Here is a 24,271-nt window from a genome sequence, read left to right as displayed (position 1 = left end):
GGAGGTTTCATCATAAGCTTTGGAACTCAATGAGGCTTTTAACAACGCTGCAGTGATTGTACTTGCCTGTATAAATATCTGAACTGGAGGTTCCAAACTCCCTGTGAAAATGAACAAGAATTTCCAACCAAAGCCTACGCAAACCCTATACATAGTGAGAAAAGCACACCAAAGGTGGCTGCTCCTTTTTAGCAACCTATAGATAACCACACAGTGTATCACATTTTGGATTTCATTCTGCTTCTTCCAAGTCACATCTTAAAAATGTCATCCTATTGCACATTCGTCCTGGTCATGTTGGTCTCTTCTTTTTAAGGTTTGATTTCATGCTCTGCAGATTAGAAGGAGTGATAGTGCAATTCCCTCCCCATCCTCAGTTTCTTTGCGTACAACAGCAGTCTCTACATTGGCGTGCTGACCGCAGTCATATTTCACTAGCTTGCAACTAGGGCTGCAATCCTATGCATGCCGACTGGAGAGTAAACCTTGCTGAACTTCATAGGAGATACTTCTGAGTAAATTTGCACAGAATTGGACTTGTAGGTCAGGCTAGCTTTCAGTTGACCACTTTCACGTAGGTCGTCTTGTCATGATCAGATGCAATGGAAGTGGATCCCATCTTGAAGTAGACCAGCTGACGACCTAGGCAGAAAACAAAGAAGAACAGTGATTTTAAAAAACAACAACACTGGAGCTTTTTCAGATTAGGAAGTGATGGGAGTCAAGGAGGCTGCAGAGAACATGTTCGTCGCCCATGGCCACTTTGCAACAGTAAGATTAGCTCAAAACTCTGCACCCACTGGAATTCTGAAGTGCCCTGAGAATGAGGCAGAAAAATGGAAGCACATTTTGCAGAGGGTGAAAACTTACAAAGAACTAGATGAGAGATTTCAGAACAGCATTCCAAATAATACTAAATACCAAATGCTGAAATTTCAGGTTTCATGTTCAAATGGGAATAAATATCACGCTATGCAGGTATCCAACACTGTGCATAATTTAGGGTGCAATCTTGAAACCCTCTTACTTAGTGATAAGCACCATCAAGTTCAATGATAGTTACTTCCAAGTAGCAATGCATAGGAGCACCCTATAAACCTCAACAGTGCAAGCCTGCATGTTTTAATTGGGTTTAACTCCTTGAAAGTTCCTCTCCTAGGCAGGAAAGAGGCTTCTTTAATGTTAATATTAAATAAGTAAGACTACCAGAAATATGCATGACCTCTAACGTATATCCCCACAAAGATCCCAGAGTTCATTTGAGGCTTCCCTTTGAGTAAAGTAGCATTTGTTCGCATCTGCCAATGTCTAGATGGGAGGGCAGAATGCTCTGCTTGTCAAAGGAAGATCCTGCTCACATTTCATCCAGCTGGAAGCGGTCATCCAGCACACACACTAATCTCTATGGCACTCATGACGACCGATAAAGGCAAGGTGCTGGAATGCATTTTGCAGGATTGCTTCTGCAGCTGCTCGGCTGTTTTCTACCTTCTGCCTAAACTTAATACAATTTCTACCCGCCTCTCAAGTGCTTCCATCAGCAACATAATGTTGTGCTCTGGACACTGCCAAGAGAGATTTTGTTATGCTCAACAGCTATATGGAACTCCTGGGAACCGAAATGTGATCGAAAGCCAGGAACATAGGTGGCCGTGCAAATGGGCCCTCATGAAGACAGTTAGAAACATTCCATAAACTTTTGGAATGCTGAAGAGTTCAGGGAAAATAAAAAGTTACTCATTGAAACTGGCACCCTCTAGGTCAGGGGTCCCTGTGCTGCACTGCGCTGGTTTAGCGCAGCACAGGGGGGACTCGCTGAGCGGGCAGCTCGGTTCGGGGGCTTGGGGGCCAGTAAAATGGTCTTCATGGGCCAGATCCAGCCCATGGACTGCATGTTGCCGATCCCTGCTCTAGGTGGACAAGACCCATACACCCCTTGTTTTTGCCATTTTTCTAGAGAAAATAAATGAGGGAAAGGCACTCTCCATGCAGCAGTATTAGAGGCTGCTGTGACATCAGCAGCAAACAGACCAATCGCTTTCCTCTTATTTTGCATGTTTGAGCTCTGAAAGGAGAGCAGGGCCCTGATGCCCATTTCAAGCCAATCCCATTCCTTAGTGGCCATCTTGCTAGGAGGGAATGATCGCAACTCCAGTCCACCGGCATTTGTTACCTGTCCACGTTGTCTGATTGGTGAGCACAAAAGCTTTGCACTGGGAATGACTCTCGCAAACCTCCATGGCCTCACTAACGTCAAACACGGATAGGAGACATTCCTTGTGATGGTAGGAGGGCCAGCACCTGTAATTCTCATTGACGATAGTGGCTTCAGGCACCTTTCTGTAATCTGTAGGGGGAAAGAAATGCAAATATTCTATATGTGCTTTATTTAAGGAAAGTGGGTCCTCTCCAACACAGTCTTAGAAAATGTTACTGGCCCTCTTCTTGGTTTCTGAAATATATTGCTGGTGTGTGTGTGTTAATCACACACAAAATATCTGCCAAAGGGAATATTTTGCTATGCTTGTTTCGGGTGGAGAAGAAAAAAGAAAAAAGTTTGCCAAGAAACTCCATCTGCCCCTAAAATTCTGTCCCTCGTCTCCTTCCTGCGTACTGCAAGCCTTTCATTTCGTCGAGCTCCTTATAGAGAGAATGTTCTACTGAGCAAACAACATCCACTTGAATGAACAGGCGACTCAGCCATCATTTGGGGACATTGACAAACTGGAACGTGTCCAGAGGAGGGCAACCAAAATGGTCAAAGGCCTGGAAACGATGCCTTATGAGGAACGGCTAAGGGAGCTGGGCATGTTTAGCCTGGAGAAGAGGAGGTTAAGGGGTGATATGATAGCCATGTTCAAATATATAAAAGGATGTCACATAGAGGAGGGAGAAAGGTTGTTTTCTGCTGCTCCAGAGAAGCGGACACGGAGCAATGGATCCAAACTACAAGAAAGAAGATTCCACCTAAACATTAGGAAGAACTTCCTGACAGTAAGAGCTGTTCGACAGTGGAATTTGCTGCCAAGGAGTGTGGTGGAGTCTCCTTCTTTGGAGGTCTTTAAGCAGAGGCTTGACAACCATATGTCAGGAGTGCTCTGATGGTGTTTCCTGCTTGGCAGGGGGTTGGACTCGATGGCCCTTGTGGTCTCTTCCAACTCTATGATTCTATGATTCTATGATTCTATGATTCTATGATTCTATGATTTGCTCTGAACAGGGGGCTGAATTGTCAGGGCAAGACCTGATCAGGCGTCTCGGCCCTCCTTCTGAGTCAGGAGAGCGTGGCTGTTTTTCTCTGCTTTTGTGAAGAAAAGACAGGTTTTTAATTAAGCAAACTTTTTTATTTCTTCCTAGGAGGAATACAAAAGGGCAGTTTGCTTGATGGGCCCCCCGAGATAAAGGCATGGGGTGGGTTGGGGGGGGAGAGGAATGACATGGGGTTGTTCGGGGCTTGCCCAGCACTGCGGCACTGCCTGTGGATTAGCTGCCCCAATTGGCTGCCGTTCAGTCTCCCTTCCTTCTCTGAGCGCCTTTCTCTGTCTTGTTCCCTGTTCAAGGCTCTAGGCCGTTTCCCAGCTGCCTGCAGTCTTCGGTTTATGAATGCACCAGGCAAATCAAACTAATCATTTATAAACATTTCTACTTAGCCGATGGACTCGTAAATCACCCTTCCGTTTTTTTAAAAAACAAAACCACGCGCTTCTAATTGTACCCATTAAACAAACTGTAAGCTGAATTTCTAGTTTCACGGCCTCGTGTTTTGTTGGAGTCATTTCAGTTCAAGAAGAGGGGGTTGTTTTGTTTTTTTGCCTGCAGCTATGAAATTTCAGCCTGTTGATATTTTGGAACGGGCTTTGTTAAGGATGCTTCCAGCTCAACAGTCACAGAGTTAACTTTTGGCTGCGATTATACACGGGCTTACCTGAGAGGAGGCCTCACATCCTGGGGACTGCGCACAATCTAACAGACAACAGATTGGTTTATATAAAAATTGCTCCCCACGCCATTAAGCATGCATTCCACACACCATCTCCTTGGAAAGCATGTGAAATATTTAGTAAACACACGTTGGTTTCACACAGCCCTTGGCTTCTCCTCCTCTGACAACGAGGAAGCAAAATGCAAAACCACATTCAGGAAGTAGACTCCTGCATTCTCGACAGAGCTTGGGTATTGAAACAGAATTAAAATTCTGCACAGACGGATCTTACGGCCTGTATTAGGTTCAACCCTATACCCACGTACCTGAGCATAAGCCTCAATGAAAATCAGTGGGACTTGCTTCTGAGTAGACCTACGCAGGATTGTGCTGCAGGCTGTCCATATTAAGGACAGTCACAAACTTTGCATGCCACTTGTGGGAGAGACATGAAGCTATGCAGGCCGCTAAAACTCTATGCCATCCACCCCCAATCCATAGAAATCTTACTCAAGCAGCATACACAGACACCAGGTACTGCCCACTAAACTTATTATCTGAATTCTAAAGGATGGGAATTTGCTTTTGAAGCCCCCCCCCCCCAAAAAAATGGTGGAGAAAGCCAAGAGTCTCATGCTGCCAGCAAACACTTTTAAAAGCAAAATCCAGACAAAAATGGGTACCACAGAGCTTCACCACAGAGGTTCTCAAAATAACCTGCCTTCTTAATTCTGGACCTACATCCTGATATCTGACACCTTTCCTGGGTGCTGACCAGAAGGATAAAATCCCAAACCTTGGGATCAACTCCCAAGACCCACAAAACCCAACTAATTCTCTGTATTAGTTGCATTGCAGGGGGTTGGACTAAATGACCCTCAGGTCCCTTCTATGTATGCCGGAAAGACGACAAGAGACCCTTACGGGGACTTAGCCTGAATGGCAAGAGCACTGAATCTGCAATTCAGAATGAGAACGATTGGTAACCTGAGTCTGGGGTTAAACTAGTGCACTGACATCTCACTGTTCCTTCCCCCAAGGAGCAGGTGAGATTCCCCCAGCCTTCTGGTCCTTTTTAACCAGCTCTGGCTCAAAGCCTGAAGAGTGTAAGCTGAGTGCTGTTTTCCAGCTCATCTGACATGCAGCCCCACCTCACTCCTCACCCACTGAAGCTCCAGGTTGCAGCTCAAAGCCAAAAGGAGAAATCTGTCATGCTAAAGCAACTCCTGTTGAACCCCAAGGAGATGCCTTCATAGAATCATAGCACTGTAAGGTCAGAAGGGGCCACAAGGACATAGCTGTCAATGTTTCCCTTTTTTTAAGGGAAATTCCCTTATTCCAAATAGGATTCCTCTCAAGAAAAGGGAAAAGATGACAGCTATGCACAAGGATCATCTAGTTCAGCCTGCTGCATCTTCTGGTCCGGTATTCTGGTGCGAGTCAGGCTGGTCACACCACAGTACTGGACCAAAAACGGGTCAGAAGCCAGGATTGGCTTCTGTAATTCCTGCTTAAAATGGGGCAGTTGAATGGTATGGCATTGCTGTGGGTTGGACGAGATTACCCCTCGGGGGCTGGGACGCAGGTGGCGCTGTGGTCTAAACCACTGAGCCTAGAGCTTGCCGATCAGGTCAGCAGTTTGAATCCCCGCGACGGGGTGAGCTCCCGTTGCTCAATCCCTGCTCCTGCCAACCTAGCAGTTCAAAAGCACAAAGTGCAAGTAGATAAATAGGTACCACTCCAGTGGGAAGGCAAACAGCGTTTCCGTGCACCGCTCTGGTTTGCCAGAAGCGCCTTAGTCATGCTGGCCACATGACCCCGAAGCTGTACGCTGGCTCCCTCGGCCAATAAAGCAAGATGAGTGCCGCAACCCCAGAGTTGGCCACAACTGGACCTAATGGTCAGGGGTCCCTTTACCTTTACCCCTAGGGAGACGTTCTGACCCTACCATTCTCTGATTCTATACAGTATCTGATCAATTCGTTATTATCAAATAAGCAACGTCTGCATAGCTTGTTCTTTTTGCTGCCATTAATTCTGGCTTTTGCCCTACTGCTCTGCCTGCTCGGAAATGTCATTACCAGAGATAGACTAACGGTCACTCTTCTCCCCCCCCCCCACCAGCCCCTGTGAGTTCCGTGGTCTAAATAAAGCTCTTGTAATATTACCTAACGTGTTCTGTTCCTGCGAAAAGGTTCAGGCAAATAAAGTAAATCTTTCCACTCCTGGCAGCTTGCAGAGGTATGCGGCACAGACCCATCTGTCAAATTCCTAGAGCCCGGAAGCCACAGAGGTCTCCAAAGGTCTCCGGGCTCTGGACTAATATAAATACTATGTCATAACATATTTAGTAAATGGCAACGCAGGCTGCACACAAATGTGAAGAGAGGAGGGGGACTAGTTGGGTCCCGAAATGAGTCGAAAAATAATTTCTGGTCTCGTTCTAATGAGAACCACCCAACTCATTCCCACTTCCCGAAAACTATACGTGGACTGAAAAATGCAACTACCCGTTGAAATTCACGCTTCTCCTGAATTTTGCATTGCAGCTCCCCAAACGAAAAATGAGTCCAGAAATGTGTATATTAGGATTAATGTGCACGAAAATGCTATGATGTTTTTTTGTAGACTTCTTTTTTTTAATAGCAGCAATGCATGTGGAAAATTACAACTGGAAAAATGAGAAATGGGGGGGGGGTGAGGACTGAATCTGACAGATTCATCCATCCCTACTGAGATGAGGAAGTTGTTGAACAGGAGGGGAAAGGTAGAAAGCTGCCATCTGAGAAAGAGAAAGGTTTGAGAAGCACCACAGGAGGACAACTGGAAGGGGGCCCTCTATGAGGACACAGGGCCTCTGTTTGGAGCAGTTTTTGGCAGATTCTCAAGACTGGCACGGAACTTGGAATAGACACTGATTTTCAACAGTTGTTATTTTTCTTCCGTCTGCCTGCTAGTTTAAAAGCAAGGCCAGTGGGGGAACGGAATGTGGTCTCCTCCTCCAGGAAGGAGACAGTGCCCCACACAGTGAAATGAGTATCAGCTGACCTTGTGAACACAGAGAACATCGCCCGTAAACTGGAAGAGGCAAATGCTCTCAATGTCCAAAAACTATCTGCAGCAGGAGTGAGGAAGCCCAAATGTGGCCCTCAAGATCTTTCTATCTGGCCCTCAGGACTCTCATAGGCCATGACCTTTCTCTGCAGGCTGCACCCCACACCAGTCCTGCTCTGCACGCTTTTTGGCTGCTTTGACCTGGCTGAATAGGGCCGTAAACTTATGAACTCTGTCTTTCAACTCTGATAATGCCCATTGCTTGCCTCGATGGAGGATGGCTGGGATTTAGTTCATTGCACAAATGTAAAAAAAGCCCCATCCATTGTTCTGACACCTTTTGCCTCTGGCCAGGATGCAATATGGCTCCACGACTGAAAGAGGTTCTCCAACCTTATAGTCACACAGGAAGTTGTCTCACACCAAACCAAACCATTGGTTCCAGGGGATGATTTGAAGTTCCATGAGGCCACCACTTTGCTGAAGCTAAACAGGGCTAGGTCTGGACTGATTCAGAACCATAGGTGCATCACCTTGGGTTCCAGGATGGAAGAAGTGCCCAGATAAATGAAATGAAATATGTAAAATAGATCAGTATTATCTACAAGGAGTCGTGGCAGGACTCCAAGGTTTCAGCCTCACCAGATGCCAGGGTTTGAACTGGGGAAATTTTGTACACAAAGCATGCGCCATCACTGAACTGTGACCCTTCCCCTATAAATCACTGGTATTCACCAGTGTTTTTTTGGATTTTTACTTATATAGTTGTACCTTGGATCTCAAATGCCTCGGCTCCTAAACAAATCAGCTCCAGAACGATCAAAACCCGGAAGTGAGTGTTCTGGTTTGTGAATGATTTTCGGAAGCCAAATGTCCTGAGCGGCTTCTGATAGACTGCTGGATGCTCCTGCAGCCAATCAGAAGTCTTGCGTTGGTTTTTGACCGGTTCCGAGAGTCGAACGGACTCCCGGAACGCATTCTGTTCGAGAACCAACTGTATCTATTCGATTCAAAATCCTAAATTTGCAGTTTGAACTGAAGAGCAATTACTAATTTTTAAAATTAGCTTTGTGAATAGGAACATCCCTAGTTGCTTAAGGCAAAAAGCAGGTACGTCCAAGTGAGTACACAATACTCTAGTTTATTAATGAACAAATTAAAAAGCACAGGTCTCAATAGCAATCCTTAGGGGACTCCACTTTCTATTTCCCTGTTGTGATATGACAGGAACTATCTGCACTTTCTGGAAAACAACTGATGACATTTTGTTCCAGCACTTTTTCTCAACTGGATGAATGGGTCTCTCAAGCATGGGTGCCTATTTAGAATCTTGCACTGTTTTATTCTAAATATATTTGCAGTTGTTTTTTTATTGTACTGTCCATTTTTTCCTGTTCTCTGCTTCCTGTTTCTTAATCAGTTCCCGGTCCTAACAAGACCTCTCCTCTTATTCCACGACTGCTAAGCTGACTCGCGGGACTTTCTCAAAAGCTTTTTGAAAAGCTACTTTCAAATATCCATCACAGTCTCATCCAACGAAATCCAGCTCGGTAGCGCTGCTCTAGAACATCCTGTCCCTCACTGAAGTGGAGAACCCCAGCAGCCTTAGGAATCTGTGAGGTACCTGCTCATTGTTGCTTCAGCAACTTTCTAAGGTGGGCCTGCATCATTCCCTACTAAAATGATGTGCCCAAGCCCACCCACTGAGTTCATGGCTGAACGAAGGTCTGAAGTCAGGTTAAAGTCCAGTACTCTGTCAAATGGACCACACCGGCTGACAATTGGCAGAACACCCGGTGGAGGAAAAGAACGCAACATTATTTGTCCTCTGTTTTGTTTTGCTTTGCTTTGCCTTGCCAGAGAGGAACGGAAGACGCGAGTGGAGAGCAGGCCAGCCAATGGAGGAAACACACACACACACACCCAAAACACACTATGTAGGCTGGAAGACAAGGCCCAGGGGATCCATAAACCCGTCAGCACGTGCTAGAAGCCTTGATGCACAGCACAGATGGATGCAAACTATTAGACAAAGAGAAAGAGATGCTGGCTGTAATGGCTTCTTAAGAATTAGGCCCATTTGAAACAAGAGCTTTATGACGAACTCATAAATATCACTAGAAACCTATGGGAAGTGTGCCTCTCAAGCCTTGGAGAACTATACTCTAGTCGCATGGGTATTTAAAGTATACAGAAAAATTGAACGGGGATCCTTTGTGGGGGGGGGGGGTTTGTACATGCAATTAAAGGAGATAAGGAGGTTCAGACTGGACCACCAAAGGACTAAATTGGGCCGCTCTTCACAATCCACACTTCCTGCTCCGACCTGGCTGTTGCCATAGCGACAGGTGCCATGGCACATGGACTCTGGGCGGTGGAATATGTGGTCTTCCTGTCTGGTTTCATCTAAATCCAGCAATGTGAGTGGGCATTTGGGGAGGGGGGTGTGTATAAACTCTACTACAGGAGTTACAGACCTTCCAAGTGTCCCTATTTTCCCACGTACGGTCTGGGAATCAGCGTGTTTTTACATGAGTAGAATGTGTCCTTTTAATTAAAATGCATCTCTGGGTTATTTGTGGGGCATAGGAATTCGTTCTTTCTTTCTTTTTCAAAATATAGTCCAGCCCCCCACAAGGTCTGAGGGACAGTGGACGGTCCCCTGCTGAAAAAGTTTGCTGACCCCTGGTTTGCTCTCCTCCAAGGAGACCCACCTGGCTTCACCCTTGTCAGCATTCTGGCACCAGTAAAAAATTATTTTCTTTTCATAGGCCTTTGGGCAAGACCAATGATTTGGTATTGCATTGTTAAATCTGTTTTAAATATGTTTAGTGATTTCAACATTATATTTTTACTTGGTTCTAAATTGCTTCAGGACTTTATTAGTGGGAAGCAATACATAAATTTAATAAACCTAAACCATATTTTCTTCTTCTTCTACTACTACTATTTCACCCCCCAAAAAAACTCCTGGTAATAGGATGCCATTTGGTGACACAGGCCTTATTTCTATTCAATGTACTCAGAACTAAATTTAGGAATTCCACCACAATCACCCCACTTAGAAAGGTTTGGTTCAAGCCAGGATTGTTTTGTCTCGCCAAAACTTGAAACCTGCTTAAATGGTGTCCATAGAATTTGAAGGCTCCTTGTAGCAACTCACATCATAAAAAGGTCAAAGTTCTGCTCAATTTCCAGACTAATGGCGTTAAAAACCTATAAATAACCTGCCTAATACTATAACAGTGGCAATAAATTCACACATTCAGCTACACAGAGAGAGAGAGAGTGTGTGTGTTTGGCATGGCATGGGTTAAAGCTACCACTGTAATGTCACATTATAGAGATTACAATGTACTCATCATCCTAATCCCAAACTCTTATTTCTGCTTAAAACTATTATTGTAAAGTTCACAAGACAGTCAATGAAGTGAGGGTACTCCCGCAGTGCCAAAATCTGCCCTCCAATTTCTCAACAGTTTCCATTTTCCTAGCTAGCAGACCCTCCAAGTGTTCCTATTTTCCAGGGTCAGTCCTGGATTTACAGAAGTTGTCCTGGATTTTGATTTGATGCCGGAATGTCCCGCTTTTCCTTAGGGTGTCCCTATTTTCATCAGAGAAATTTTGGAGGGTATGGAGTTATGGGACCCCCGAGACAAGGAGACAAGTAACTATACAACCTTTAGAAGACATCTGAAGACAGCCCTGTATAGGGAAGTTTTTTTCAATGTTTAATGTTTTATTATGTTTTTAAATAGGCTTGAAGCCACCCAGAGTGGCTGGGGCAACTCAGTCAGATGTATAAATAATAAAAAAAATATTGTGTTGTTAAATAGGACTCCCTATTTCCATCGGAGAAATGTTGGAGGGTGTGAGCTAGTTCTCAGGACAAATTAAGAGTTTTGAACTTATTGGTGGGGGTGGGGATAGCAGCAGTGAGATACCTGAAGGTGCGTCTCCACCCCCATCTTTCTGCCCGGACGCTGAGGTCCAGTGCCGAGGGCCTTCTGATAGTTCCCTCATTGCGAGAAGCAAAGCTACAGGGAACCAGGCAGAGGACCTTCTCGGTAGTGGCACCTGCCCTGTGGAACTACCTGACATTTAGAAGACATCTGAAGGCAGTCCTGTTCAGGGAAGTTTTTAATGTCTGACATTTTAATGTATTTTTAATCTTTGTTGGAAGCCACCCAGAGTGGCTGGGGAGACCCAGCCAGATGGGCAGGGTACAAATAAAAAATTGTTGTTGTTGTTGTTGCTGCTGTTGTTATATTTTTCTTCTTCCACCACTGGTTCCAGCCACATCCTCCACTGTCATGTGGCCTCCAACAGATTAGTCTCAAGAGACTGAGCCCCCCCCAGTAGAAAAAACAGTTTCCCCCCCACACACACACCTGGAGGCAGAGACACCTTTCTCATCATCTGCTTTCAACTGGTATTGCTGGGGGCTGGACTTTGTGCCTTTTGCAAGCCCTGCTGCACCCCATCACGGTGCAACAGTCTCTCTCCCTTCTTACTGGTAAACCAAAAGCCACCTTGGCTCTCTGCGCTCAGACAGGCATGCCAGCCTCTCCCCAGACTCGGTCGCAAGCATACGCTCTGGGACGGCAATTTAATATAAATTAGGGAAAACAGGTCGCGGTTTCGTCCTTTTAGCCTGCTCGAGTCACCCTCCACCTGAATTTAATCAGTCCTAATGGCCATTTATTTCAGCCGCAGCAGCCCAATTGGGTGTGTGTGCGCGTGTATGTGTGTTTTACTACCAACTGTAGCTACCAGTTGGAAAGCTGCCCAGTCTCCTTTTCTATTTATCACCTGCCAATATGCCCTGGTCCAGGGACACAGCTGCAGCAACGGGGAGCCTTGACAAAGAAATCGCTTTACTCTCCCTGCCGCCACCCATCTGTTGTAATGGCAAATTAAATACCAAAGGCAGGGTCCAAAGAGGGAAGTGGAAGTGATTAGAACTTATTTGCAAAATGGCACAGCATTATAGCTAGGGGAGCCGCTGAGGCGGTGCCAAAATTGAGGGCAAGGATTTGCATAAAAGTTACATATGCTAACCGATAGGCCTAAATACAAATTCATAAATCATGTAACTAGAAATACAATGCATCTCAGCATAATGGAAAGGATTGTGACCAGGTGGCCTGCTCAGTTTGCTGGCAAGGCGTGGATGGGCAACTTCAAGGTCCTCCCAGCTCTCCTTTCTTACGATTTCCATCTTCAAGGTGGACTTGCACCAAACAGCCCTTCAAACAGTGGCTGCCTCAAAACAGAGGACTGCCCTCTTTCTGTGAACCAGGACACGCGGCCATCCTATTTACAGCTCCTAGCTTCCTCTGGAGCAGCAGTTCTCAACCTGTGGGTCCCCAGATGTTGTTGGACTACAACTCCCATCATCCCTAGCTAGCAAGGCCAGAGCTCAGGGATGATGGGAGTTGTAGTCCAACAACATCTGGGGACCCACAGGTTGAGAACCGATGCTCTGGAGTAAAGAGTGAAAAGACTTTTAAAACAGCATCTGTAGCAGTGAGAGTGTTACAAATGGAAGAGGTAATCAACAAAAACCTCTCTCCTCCTTTTCTGTTACAGGATGCCACTATGAGAGTCATTTTCAACCAGTGTCCTGTGGCACCCTGGGGTGCCTTGAATGCTGGTCAGGGGTGCTGCGGGAAACACTGGCCTCTGTGCCTCTTTTCCCTTCCCTTTGTCCTCTGATGTCCTCCCGTGCTTCTGCCTGCCAAAGGCTTGCGCAGCTATTTATTGCAGCAGCCCTGGCTATAAGGAAGGCACCTTTCTTGGGGGACCCAGCTCAGAGATCAGGGATGGCAACAGCAGCTGACCAGAGGACTCCCAAGGAGAAAGAAGAGAAGAGGAGGCTGAGGGAACACTCCCTGAGGGAGGGTGTTCGAAAAAGGGTGAGGGGCTACCGGCTCTGCAGGCAAGGGGTGACATAACTGGGTTCCTGAGGCCCACAGGGGTGCTGCAGAGAGAATGCAGTTGATCAAGGGAGCCGTGGACTCAAAAAGGTTTAAAACCTCTGCTCTATGAGATCCAAAGAACATGAGCCTGCTGGATAGTCCCTGATCCTGTTCTCACAGTCACCACCCAGTTGGCTATGAGAATCCTGCAAGCATGACCAGGATGCAACGTCAGTCACAAAGAGAAAAGTTTTCCCCATGCTTGGAAGCACATCTTCAGATACTGCCCATTAATATCAGGGAGATGAATTTTCCAAATGGAAGCAGTATTGGCATAGCCATTTTCTAGATAAATATACATAAAAGCTACTCAGAAGCCATTTTTGCCAGTGTACTCCTTTTGATACTGTCAAGAGTAAATATGGGAATAAGCAAATTAAAGAACTGGAACCCTTGTTTCTAAAATTTGGAATATTTGTTTCTAGTTGTTGTGCCACCTACAAATATATTCAAAGGCAGGTGGTTTATATTTTGATCCATTAGTACTCCCTGTTTACAGTCTGTTTTGTTTTGTTTCAGGGTTTATTGCAACCTGTATTTAAAAACACCTGTAGAAGTATTCTTGAATTCAGCATCATTTTAAATAGCCCAGCATCCAGATAACAAACTTCAATAATGGGGTGATTTACGATTAGGGAAAACACACATGACTATTAAAGTACCTCCCCCCCCCCCCGCAATACACACACACACATGCTTTGTTTCTGTGTCACTAAAGCGAAGTCCAAAGTAGAATATAATTTACGGCACTATAAAAAGTTTTACAACCAAAGCACAGTGAAAGCTTAAGACCCAAGTCCTTCTGTAACATGACCAAGATTTATCTTGTTAACGTTTATTTATGGGAAAGCTCAGATTGACAAGAACTTTCATGAAGTTGCTTTTCCACTGACACTTTCCCCTACTAACTGGGCATGGGAAAAGGCTTTGGGAAACAGTTCAGTCTCAATCGCGAGGCTATTCTAAGCATTTTTACCTATACATTGATAAAGAACCTTCAGTCCAGCAGCAGCAGAGGGCATTCGAGCGTTGAACAGGAAAGGCAGATTTGCTGCTGCCACTGAAATAGATGGGATAGCCTGCATGATACCAGGTAGGATTCTGGACCAGGGATGAAATGTGCAGATAATTAAAAACTATTGTGATTTAAAGCCTAGCCTCTTCTGGCAGTTTAGGGAGAACTATCGTAATGGTTTCTAAACAAAATGGATCTCAGTCAATTCCAAAGCAGAGGTAAAGGTAAAGGTACCCCTGCCCGTACGGGCCAGTCTTGACAGACTCTAGGGTTGTGCGCTCATCTCACTCTATAGGCCGGGGGCCAGCGCTGTCCGCAGACACTTCCGGGTCACGTGGCCAGCATGACAAGCTGCATCTGGCGAGCCAGCACAGCACACGGAAACGCCGTTTACCTTCCCGCTGGTAAGCGGTCCCTATTTATCTACTTGCACCCGGGGGTGCTTTCGAACTGCTAGGTTGGCAGGTGCTGGGACCGAACGACGGGAGCGCACCCCGCCACGGGGATTCGAACCGCCGACCATGCGATCGGCAAGTCCTAGGCGCTGAGGTTTTACCCACAGCGCCACCCGCATCCCCAAAGCAGAGGTAGTTGGATGCTAACAAGTTGCTGTTATATGAGTTCCTGAGGAATAAAAACTAAGTCTGAATAGATGTTACTCCAGCTGAATGTCAGCGTAGCTTTGCTCCATCTTAGCAGGCCAACGCACTGTTTCTGTTAGGGTGTTCTGCAGAACCTTGTACTATTCTAATGATGCTGTTAAAATTGGATTCAGCAGACATCCCAGAATAATTCCCAGCATCCTGGCACTCTCCCAACCAAGGGTGGATTGTGCAGCTGAAATGCAATTGGGCTGTGTTGACACTGTCACTCAGCAAAGTGCGTGATGGAAAACGGCAAAATATGAAAAGTTAAAGGAGCACCTGTACCAATCTTTCCTGTCAGTTTCTTACTAAGATGTTGACCCTGGAGCTGTCCACACCGGCAAGCCTCATCTCCTCCCTAAGTAATTATGGAACAGAATGGAAACCGAGTCAAGAGCTCTGAACTTTCAGCTTTTACCCTAAGGGGTGGTTTCAACCCAACAACCAGGATTGGAACTACTCCCACAACAGTCCCCTCACTGAAATTTTGACTTAGTTCATCCCTCTGGTCCTTAGCCATACACAAAACCTACCCACAGGGTGGTTGGGAGATCATCTGACTACCTGGATGCTACTTGATAATACTTCTATAGTTCTGCTACCCATATGATAGCACCACACAGCCAAGAGACCTCAAGCCAGGATAAAAAGACACAGACAGATTGATGCTCAATCACCATTAGGAGTCTGAGACCCCAAATCCAATGACACCTTTACCAACCCCACCCCTGATCTGTCAGTGAGCTACCAGAAGGTGTACTGGAAGAAGCAAAGACCACCGGTGTTGAAGCAATGATTCTTCAACATCAACTTCGTTGGATTGGTCATGTTGTCTGGATGCCTGATTATTGTCTTCCAGATCAACTACTCTATTCCGAACTTAAAAATGGAAAGCGTAATGCTGGTGGTCAGCAAAAGAGGTTTAAAGACTCTCTCAAGGCAAATCTAAAAAAATGTGGTATAAACACAGACAGCTGGGAAACAATGGTCTGCGAGCGCTCCAATTGGAGAACAGCCTTTACCAAAGGTGTCATGGACGTTGAAGACACTCGAACTCAGGACGAAAGGGAGAAATGAGGAAGGCGGAAGGCATGCTTGGCAAACCCTCACCGTGATCAACTCCTGCCCGGAAACCTGTGTCCCCACTGTGGAAGGATGTGTGGATCCAGAATTGGTCTCCACAGTCACTTGCGAACTCACTGTTAAGACTGTGTTCATGGAAGACAATCTTACTCAGCTACGAGTGATTGCCAAAGAAGAAGAAGATCAAAAGGTGGCACTGCTTTGAATTCTCACCCTCCATCAAGACCCATGTGGGACTGCAACAAAACAACCAGGCCCCTAGCCAGAAAGGCAGCATGCAGCAAATGAGTCAAGACTAATATACTGCCCCTCAGGGAGTGATACTTTACCTGACCGGAGTGTTCGTGTAGAATTCTGGAGGTACACGCCACTCTTGTATAAATGCAAAACTCTTTTAAGCTGAGCAGCCGTTTCATCTATTCCCCACTGAAGTTCTCCTATAACAAGGGAAACAGCTTAGAGACAGAAAGAAACCTGGTGTACAGCAACAGCTAGGAGAGCTTTAGACAGGCGAGGTGTAGCTTCATTGTGGAGGCTAATAGAGGGCAAAATGACAGAGGTCAGGAGCAATAGATGGGGTAGCAAGGGAGAACAAACGAAACTAGTATTAATCACACTTCTGTCTTTCTCCAAGGAGCAGCAAATGGGGGGCCCTGGCAGACTCTTCCTATGTTCTTAATGTTCCCCCCACTGCATTCCAGTTGTTGGGGGATGATAGACCTATCTACAGTCATACCTCAGGTTACAGCCGCTTCAGGTTGCATTTTTGCAGGTTACGCACCCACCGAAACCTGGAAGTACCAGAACGGGTTACTTCTGGATTTTGGCGGTCGCACATGCACAGAAGCACCGAATTGCAACCCGCGCGTGCACAGACGTGCCGCTGCAGGTTGTGAACGCTGTGGGATGCGAATGTGCATCCTGCACGGATCACGTTCGCAACCCGAGCGTCCACTGTACAGTGGTACCTCTGGTTACGAACTTAATTCGTTCCGGAAGTCCGTTCTTAACCTGAAACTGTTCTTAACCTGAGCTACCACTTTAGCTATTGGGGCCTCCCACCGCCACCGCACGATTTCTGTTCTCATCCTGAGGTAAAGTTCTTAGCCTGAGGTACTACTTCCGGGTTTGCGGAGTCTGTAACCCGAAGTGTTTGTAACCTGAGGTGTTTGTAACGCGAGGTACCACTGTATTGCCTTCAAATCCTGCATCTGGACTTCTTGAACACAGGACCAGCCCTGCTGGATCAGTCCACTGGCCAATCAGATGTCCATGGCCACAAAGCAGGATCTGAGCGCCGCAGTGCTCTCCCCATCCATTTCCAGCAACTGGTATTCAGAAGCATTAATGCCTCCGACCAAGGAGAGCACAGCCATCATGACTCATAGCCACTCATGATAGCCTTATCCTCCACAAAGGCATCTAATCCTCATTTAAAGTCTTCCAGGTTGGTGGCCATCACTGTGCTTCCTGTAGGAGAAAGATCCATTTTCTCTGTCCTGGATCTTCCAGCGATCAGCTTCATAGAATGCCCATGAGTTCTGGTGTTCTGACAGAGGAAGAGCGTCGGATCGGCCACAGTGGGATGCAGAATGCTGGAGAGAAGGGAAACTTTCAGTTTAATCCAATGGAGATCATGACACGTTTCTTACCTGTAGCATTGACAATCGCATCGAGCAACGGCCTCAGGGATGAAGGGGCACTGTGCGGCAGAAGATAAGTAAAGAAAAACCTACAAAGAAGGGAAAGTTGTTAGTTTTGCGAGTTTAGTAACCGCAGGACATCATAAATGAATAATAAAATTCCAGTAATTTACAAGTCTCTGAGCTATGCAGGAAATAGAACCATATTCTATAATTAAATATAGAGCTGCGGCTATATTCACACAGCTGCTGGGGGAAGCATAGACAGAGCTGCTTTGGACAAGGCCACCTTGTAACTAACTACCTGTAAATACTTTATTAATGTAGAGATTTGAAGTAAACACACACACACACACTCTATTTGTAAAGCTGTCTGCCTCTGCTTGGACAAGGCTTTTTATTTATTTAAGGACTGTAAATTCAAAACGTCTTTCACATGTCCAATCCCAAAAAGCAACCAGCCAGATTGACATCAAACCACTAATATTTTTCAGTGCTTCCCGGCAAAAGTATGGCACATATGACACAATTTATGTAAGACGCAGAATTCAGTCGACAGAATTTGGTTTATAATTCTAATTCACATTGTTGGAATTTGAGTTACAATGCCTCATAATAGGTTTCCCCCCCCCCTCTCTTTTTTAAATGAGCCTATTTTCATTAGTGGCTCTGCATAATTTGCTACACAAAGGCTCCGAAGTCAGGCAATAACCTTATTTGGACCAATCAAAATGTCACTAAGTAGCAATTAAACTTTTTTGAGTTGTCTAGAATTTTTCTGGAGGCTTGATGTTAATCAAACTTGTGGGTTGAATGGGAGAATTTGAGCAATATTTGTAAGCTGAAAGTCTGGAGCTTATAATAGTCTCAAGATGGGGTGCAGGTAATGTTAAGCAGAATCAACTAGACTCCAAAAGAAGAATGGATCAAAAACCTTTGGAATATACAGAAATGGCAAAACTTACCGGAAAACTAAAATTTTTAAACCACAATGGCATGATTTATCAAGGGATATGAAATTTGAATTTCTTCTGCCAATCCCATACTACCATTGCAGTCTATCAAGTCTCTTTTTCAGAGTGACTTTTAACAAGATGGACAGTATAAACAGACCCATGAGACGTAAATTATTATGTCATGGGCAGATTGGTAACATAAATAGGACATTTCAGTGGATGCTGCCCTGTCCCTACGCCTGTCCTAAAAAGTAAGAAATAACATTTTCTCTGCATGCATAGATCCTGCTGTCAGTTATATAAAAAAGTCGCTCACACCTGGGAGAGAAAATAAAAACACTTGCTGCATGTGTGTTAAATGAAGTCATAGGAAATAATTAATATAAGATTTGTTGGTTTGCAAATAGAATACAGAGCTGGGTTCAAGTTAAAAGTCCTTTTCAGCTCTGATGAGTGGTTTTGTATGAGCCACACTATAAAGAGTTGCTTTATTTTATAGGGTTCCCAGGCAGTCTCCCACCGAAGGGACTGACCAGACCTAGACATGCTTAGCTTCAGTAGATTGCTACATCGCATACCTTCAAACCATGCCTTGAGAACATGAAGACACATGGGGAGTAAACATATGATCCTGATCACCAAATGAACCATAGAGAGTCAAGGCCAAACTACACTTTGCACTGCTCACACTTTAAAACAAAATGCTTTTTAAAAAAATATTTTCAAGAAAAATCAGCTGCAGGGCTCATGTCTAGAACAGGTACCCAATTGCCTGCAAAATGTACTGTTTGTGGCAAATTTCACCTTCAGAAGCAAAAGGCTAAGGGGGGATTTTTTCAGCAAGAATCTGTTGCTGTTCCTTACTTTGAGTTGGGAGTATGTTGCAGTTCAGGACCCTGCAGTTGATTTTTCTTCAAAACAAACATCTTGAGCGTGTTTTTGGAGAAAGTGTGAGTAATGTAACACTTTAAATTTAGCATTTATTTGGCCTTCAGAGCCAGACTGTGTTTGCTGCGCGTCTTTAAAGACATCCCTTCCAAATGTGGTCCTTCTGGATAATCAAGAAGAAAATAAGTCGTGAGGAAGTTACACCCCCTGTCCTAATTTCATGCAGCCCAGCAGACACTGTGGGACTCTCCAGGCCCCTCTTTTTTCAGGGTCTCTTTCTCTTTTGAGTTCTGTGTGAGCAGAGGCACAGAGTTTCATGTGAAATGAGGGAGAGCTTGTCACTGCGCGTGTGACATCATGTGTGTCGGGAGGAGGCCACAAGGCCCACCATTACTGCGATCGGGCCCTCAAGATTTGGGGGAGCTCAGTCTGCATACTTTGGACGGCTGAGCTGTCGTCAGCCCCACAGAGTTGGTGTAAGAAAATAGGTGAGAAAGTGGGGAGACCGAGAAGGGAATATGACTGCTCCATAGTGAGTCAGATAGTGAGCCCAGGGTGCAACATTACCCTGGAGACGGATGAAGCTGGAATGGACAGGATGGTGGAAGGTGGCATAGAGGGTCAGAGATGAGATAGCACAGAAAAAGAGGGGATGCACTAGGCAGTCTCACTTTGGGATCTGGTGTTGCTCACTGTCAGCATGCAGGCCCTAAGGCAAGAGTGGGGAACCTTGGTCCTCCAGGTGTTGCTCAGCTATTGCTCCCATCAACCCTAACAGTCAATGGGCAGGGATGATGGGAGTTGTTATTCAGCAACATTGGAGGGCCACATAGGGAATGTAGCCTATGGTAGGGTTCCCCACTCCTGAAATAAAACCATCTCTAACATTCAGAAGGGCTCTGGCGGTGGATCCCAACACTCCCAAGGAAATGTGAACCTCAACAGGGGGGAACCAAAGGTTTCCTACTCCTGACAGCCCATAGCCATTCGTTTCCAGCTGCTTCGATACCTGTAGGCATTGTAAAGATTCCTCTTCTCATTCATACTTTGGCATTTGCCCTCAAGAGAACAAGGCAGGCTGAAGTTTCTTGCCGGGAACTCCATGAAACAGTCCCTGCTGCTCGTGCAGGAGGCCTCCTCGATGCTGGCGTCATCCAGATCCGTCACCTTGAGCTCTCCGTCCACAATCACAAACTGCCGGGGTCGGAAATCCAAGAGAGTCACGGAGCCAAGGGGAGAGTGGGCCAGATAATGCAGAAGCTGAACTAAGCTGAAGCAGATCTGAAAGAACAAGAGCCACGTTGTCACGCCTGGCTTCCCTAACAAGGCCGTCCTAGAAGGATCTGTTTATTGTTGCAGAGCATGAAAAAAAATTAAAAAGACAACAGCCCTTTCAGCATTAGAAACAGATTGGGTGGTTGCAAGAGCACACACAAGAGGATCTCTCCATCATTTCCCCTGGTCTTCAGCACACAAGTTTGTCCCCTTAGATGTCCCAGGGGGAATATAGGCTTACTTAATAGGTGCACATATTAATCTTTGGAAAGTCAACACACCAAGACCTATTGCAAATCCCATCTCTGGCTTGGCTTACTGGAGGAGTGAAGAGCCAGTCATGCTCCAAATATTGTTGGACTACAGCTCCCATCATCCCTGACCACTGGCCATGCTAGCTGGGGCTGATGAGGGGCTGGGGACCCCAGCAGCATCTGTAGGGCTAGAGCAGGGTTTCCCAAACTTGAGTCACCAGCCCATCATCCCTGACCTGCTAGCTAAGGATGATGGGAGTTGTAGTCCTAAAGCAGCAGGAGACCCAAGTATGGGAAACCCTGGGCTTGAGTTTTGGAGGCAACCAGAAGCAGCACCAGGACACAGCATCCTCAGGCAGCTAGTGGGGCTCTATGTGGCCCCCTTGCTGTGCTGACATTTGCCCTCAACCCTCTACATCAGGTGGCTAGGAGCTGCCATTAAAATTGCCCACAACACAGCATCACCCAAGGGCAGGAGAAGCCAAAGGAGTACCCTTCAGATGTTTTCAACTACAATACACCAGAGCCAGCATGGTCAATGGTCAGGAAACATGGGGACTGGAGTCCTCACCATCTAGAATGCACCACTGCGGGAGCTCAAAGTTGCTCCATGCTGACCACAGTGCTGCCACTTGCCATTGCCACATAAGCCCACCACAGACCACCGATATAGGAGAGGGCCCAGGAGAGTTAGTGCTGCCACTTCACCCAACCAGCTGCTTTTGAGATGGTTTTGAGACAGCAGGTGTGATCCTCAGAGCTGGCCCTACCGTTGGTCAAAGTGAGACAACTGCCTCAGGCGGCCAATGCGAGGGGGAAGGGGGCAATTGGCAGCCTCTGGTCTATTCCTCCTAAGGCCACTTTCCCTCTGTTGAAAGAAACAGCTCTGTATGCTTCATGGTCTGTCCCAGCCACCCCAAACTATCATGCTTCCTCAGGTGCAGTGATGATATCCTACCACAGGGGGCAAAGTAAAATTCAGTTGCCAGCTGTCTTGCACTGGTCCTGGGGATCCTGTTCCACTCTGCACATATTCTGAAACCTCCACCAATGGTTAATGCCTCTTCAAATTGCAGCTTTGAAACTCTACTTACACGAAACCTGTCCTCCCAAGAAATCTGTAAAAGCTGAATCATCTCCAGGGGTGAGCCCAGTTCTGTGATGGCAGTCAGGGTGTCTGCGATGTCATTGCTGTCTTGGTAACAATATCCGTGAAGCTGCAAATGTGGATGGGGGAAAGGAGGCATTAGTACTAGTACATTATTTGAACGTAAGCATGCTTTTAAAAAATATATATATACTCCCCCTCCAGTGTGTATTAGAGACTAAGAGGCCCTCACCTGACAGTATTGCTCTTTTGGTATACTTCAGTTTAGACAGAAGGAAGAGGGGTTGTTTGCTTAAATCTTCTGCTACCCAAAAGCTCTCACCCCCCGCAAGCAGAAAGCTAGTATCTCAAGGAGGATGGAGTGAAGGCTAGTTTAGAAATTTTAAGTGCTTAGACGCAGGGAGGTTTTTTACAGGTGGAAGATAAGCACCATCACCTTACAGGCTGCATCTAGAGGGGAGACCTTTCCACATGTTAAGTGATTGCACATTAGCTCAGAGCCTTCAGCCTCCAGATGTTTTGGGCTACAACTCTCAACCAGCTATGCCGTCTGGAACTGATGGGAGTTGTAGTCCCAAACATCTGGAAGGTAAAGTTTGGGGAAGGCTGGACTACATCAATAAATCCCCACCCACCCCCAAATACAGCTTGACAGACAAGTCACAAAATTTATTGATTGATATATTTTTAGAAAATAAACTAAAGAAAATAAACACTGAAATAAAACATGTGCTGTGTTCATGCACTGTTATAATACAGGAGGGAAAAAATCTTCAACAGCAAATCATTTATAAAGGATTCCCCTTAGATCAGTAGTGTTTTGTTGTTGTTTTTCCAAATAGCATGTCAAGAAACCCCGGTGTTTGTTCAGAAGTGTATTTTAAATTCCTCAATGAAAAGATGAGCATTTATTTTCTAAAAATGGTTGTATCCTACCTTTTCAAAAGTTAGGTCCTTGGTACGGTTTGCCAACATAATATGAAACAAGTGGAACCCACAACAAAATCTTGCAGTGTGCAGGGCTTCCTGTTCAGTCCAGCCCATCCCCCCCTCCTTGGTTTCCTATGCCCCCCTCAACACTCAGATAGCATTCTGGGACCACTGAACATGCTCACTGAGGTCCCACTGTGCTGTTGTGGGGATCCCCTAAACATCAGGATTTTGCCAAGCCTGGCAATACCTCTCTCTTGCGCAGGGCATGGCGGATATTGATTCCAACATGGGACCCACGGGAGCAGCCATTTAAAAAAATTCCTGAGAGGGGGTGTCTTGGGAGTGCACAAAAAAGTGGGGAGTCAGAATTGGCCCATGTATAAGCCACCCCTAATTTAGATATTTCAATGCAGTCTGGCCTATTTACAATCCTGAGCAATTAAACAGTACAGTGGTACCTATAGATGGGAACAGGATCCGTTCTGGAGCCCCGTTCGCATCTAGAAGCAAACGTAACCCGTGTCCGCGCCTCTGCGCGTACGCGGGTCACGTTTTGGCGCTTCTGCGCATGCGTGTGACATCATTTTGGGCATCTGCTCCGTGACTTGCGGGTTACCGGGGAGCGCAACTCGAACGTGCTAATCTCGAAGCACATTCAACCCGAGGTATGACTGTACAGTGGTACCTCTGGTTACGTACTTAATTCATTCTGGAGGTCCATTCTTAACCTGAAACTGTTCTTAACCTGAAGCACCACTTTAGCTAATGGGGCCTCCCGCTGCTGCTGTGCCACTGCTGCACGATTTCTGTTCTTATCCTGAAGCAAAGTTCTTAACCCAAGGTACTATTTCTGGGTTAGCGGAGTCTGTAACCTGAAGACTCTGTAACCTGAAGTGTATGTAACCCGAGGTACCGCTGTATTGGAGGAGATGGGCAGTAGAACCAGGGGAAAAAGGGAAGGAGAAGCTGCCACAATCTTTCCTTCTATTATAGCAAGAGAATTTTACCATGCAATGCTATACAAAGGGGTTTTTTGTGTGTGTCCCCCTTTTTTATTGCCCTACCTACTTTTGCACTTTGGCCACACACATTTTGACACACAGCCCTTTGGGGGACTGATCAAGTTTCAAGGTGGCACCCAGTCTGAAAAAAAAGGTCAGCCACCCCTGCTATAGAAATCTTACTCAGAATCAAATGTTTCCAGTGGAACTTATTCCCAGGTAAGTCTGCACAGGACTGCCGCTTTAAAATGTGCGAATGAACATTCACCAGCTTTGACTCTTGCAACCCCATGCCAGAGATCTGTCATTGTCTGGGGAAACCAAGCCTTTCAAAAAATGCATGGTTGTATGAAGTAATTACTCCTTGTCTGAAATAAGTGCCTTTGCACATCAAAACACTGCTTTTAGGAAAGGGAGCATAGGACAAATGGGAATGTTAAAAGCGGGGGGGGGGGAGGAAACTGAAACCAGCAATAGACACTTTGGCATCAGATCTGTACTTGTGGCAGTTTTC

The 24,271-nt window shown here is 45.9% G+C and overlaps 1 protein-coding gene across 1 annotated transcript in view; it reads right to left on the bottom strand.

Moving 5' to 3' along the window:
• Positions 1–305: 305 nt before the first annotated feature.
• The window catches only part of PKDCC (protein kinase domain containing, cytoplasmic), a 41,041-nt gene continuing 17,075 nt past the window's right edge, over positions 306–24,271 (bottom strand). Inside the window, exons 2-7 of the mRNA XM_053383306.1 lie at positions 21,810–21,932; positions 20,196–20,467; positions 17,352–17,431; positions 16,029–16,136; positions 2,174–2,347; positions 306–642 (exon numbers count right to left, since the gene is read on the bottom strand). Coding sequence (XP_053239281.1) covers positions 557–642; positions 2,174–2,347; positions 16,029–16,136; positions 17,352–17,431; positions 20,196–20,467; positions 21,810–21,932 — 843 coding nt within the window. The 3' untranslated portion in view covers positions 306–556. The remainder of the gene's footprint in view (positions 643–2,173; positions 2,348–16,028; positions 16,137–17,351; positions 17,432–20,195; positions 20,468–21,809; positions 21,933–24,271) is intronic.

This window comes from Podarcis raffonei, chromosome 3 (genome assembly GCF_027172205.1).
Source record: "Podarcis raffonei isolate rPodRaf1 chromosome 3, rPodRaf1.pri, whole genome shotgun sequence".
NCBI lineage: Eukaryota > Metazoa > Chordata > Lepidosauria > Squamata > Lacertidae > Podarcis > Podarcis raffonei.
This window is presented reverse-complemented; position numbering and strand designations above follow the sequence as displayed.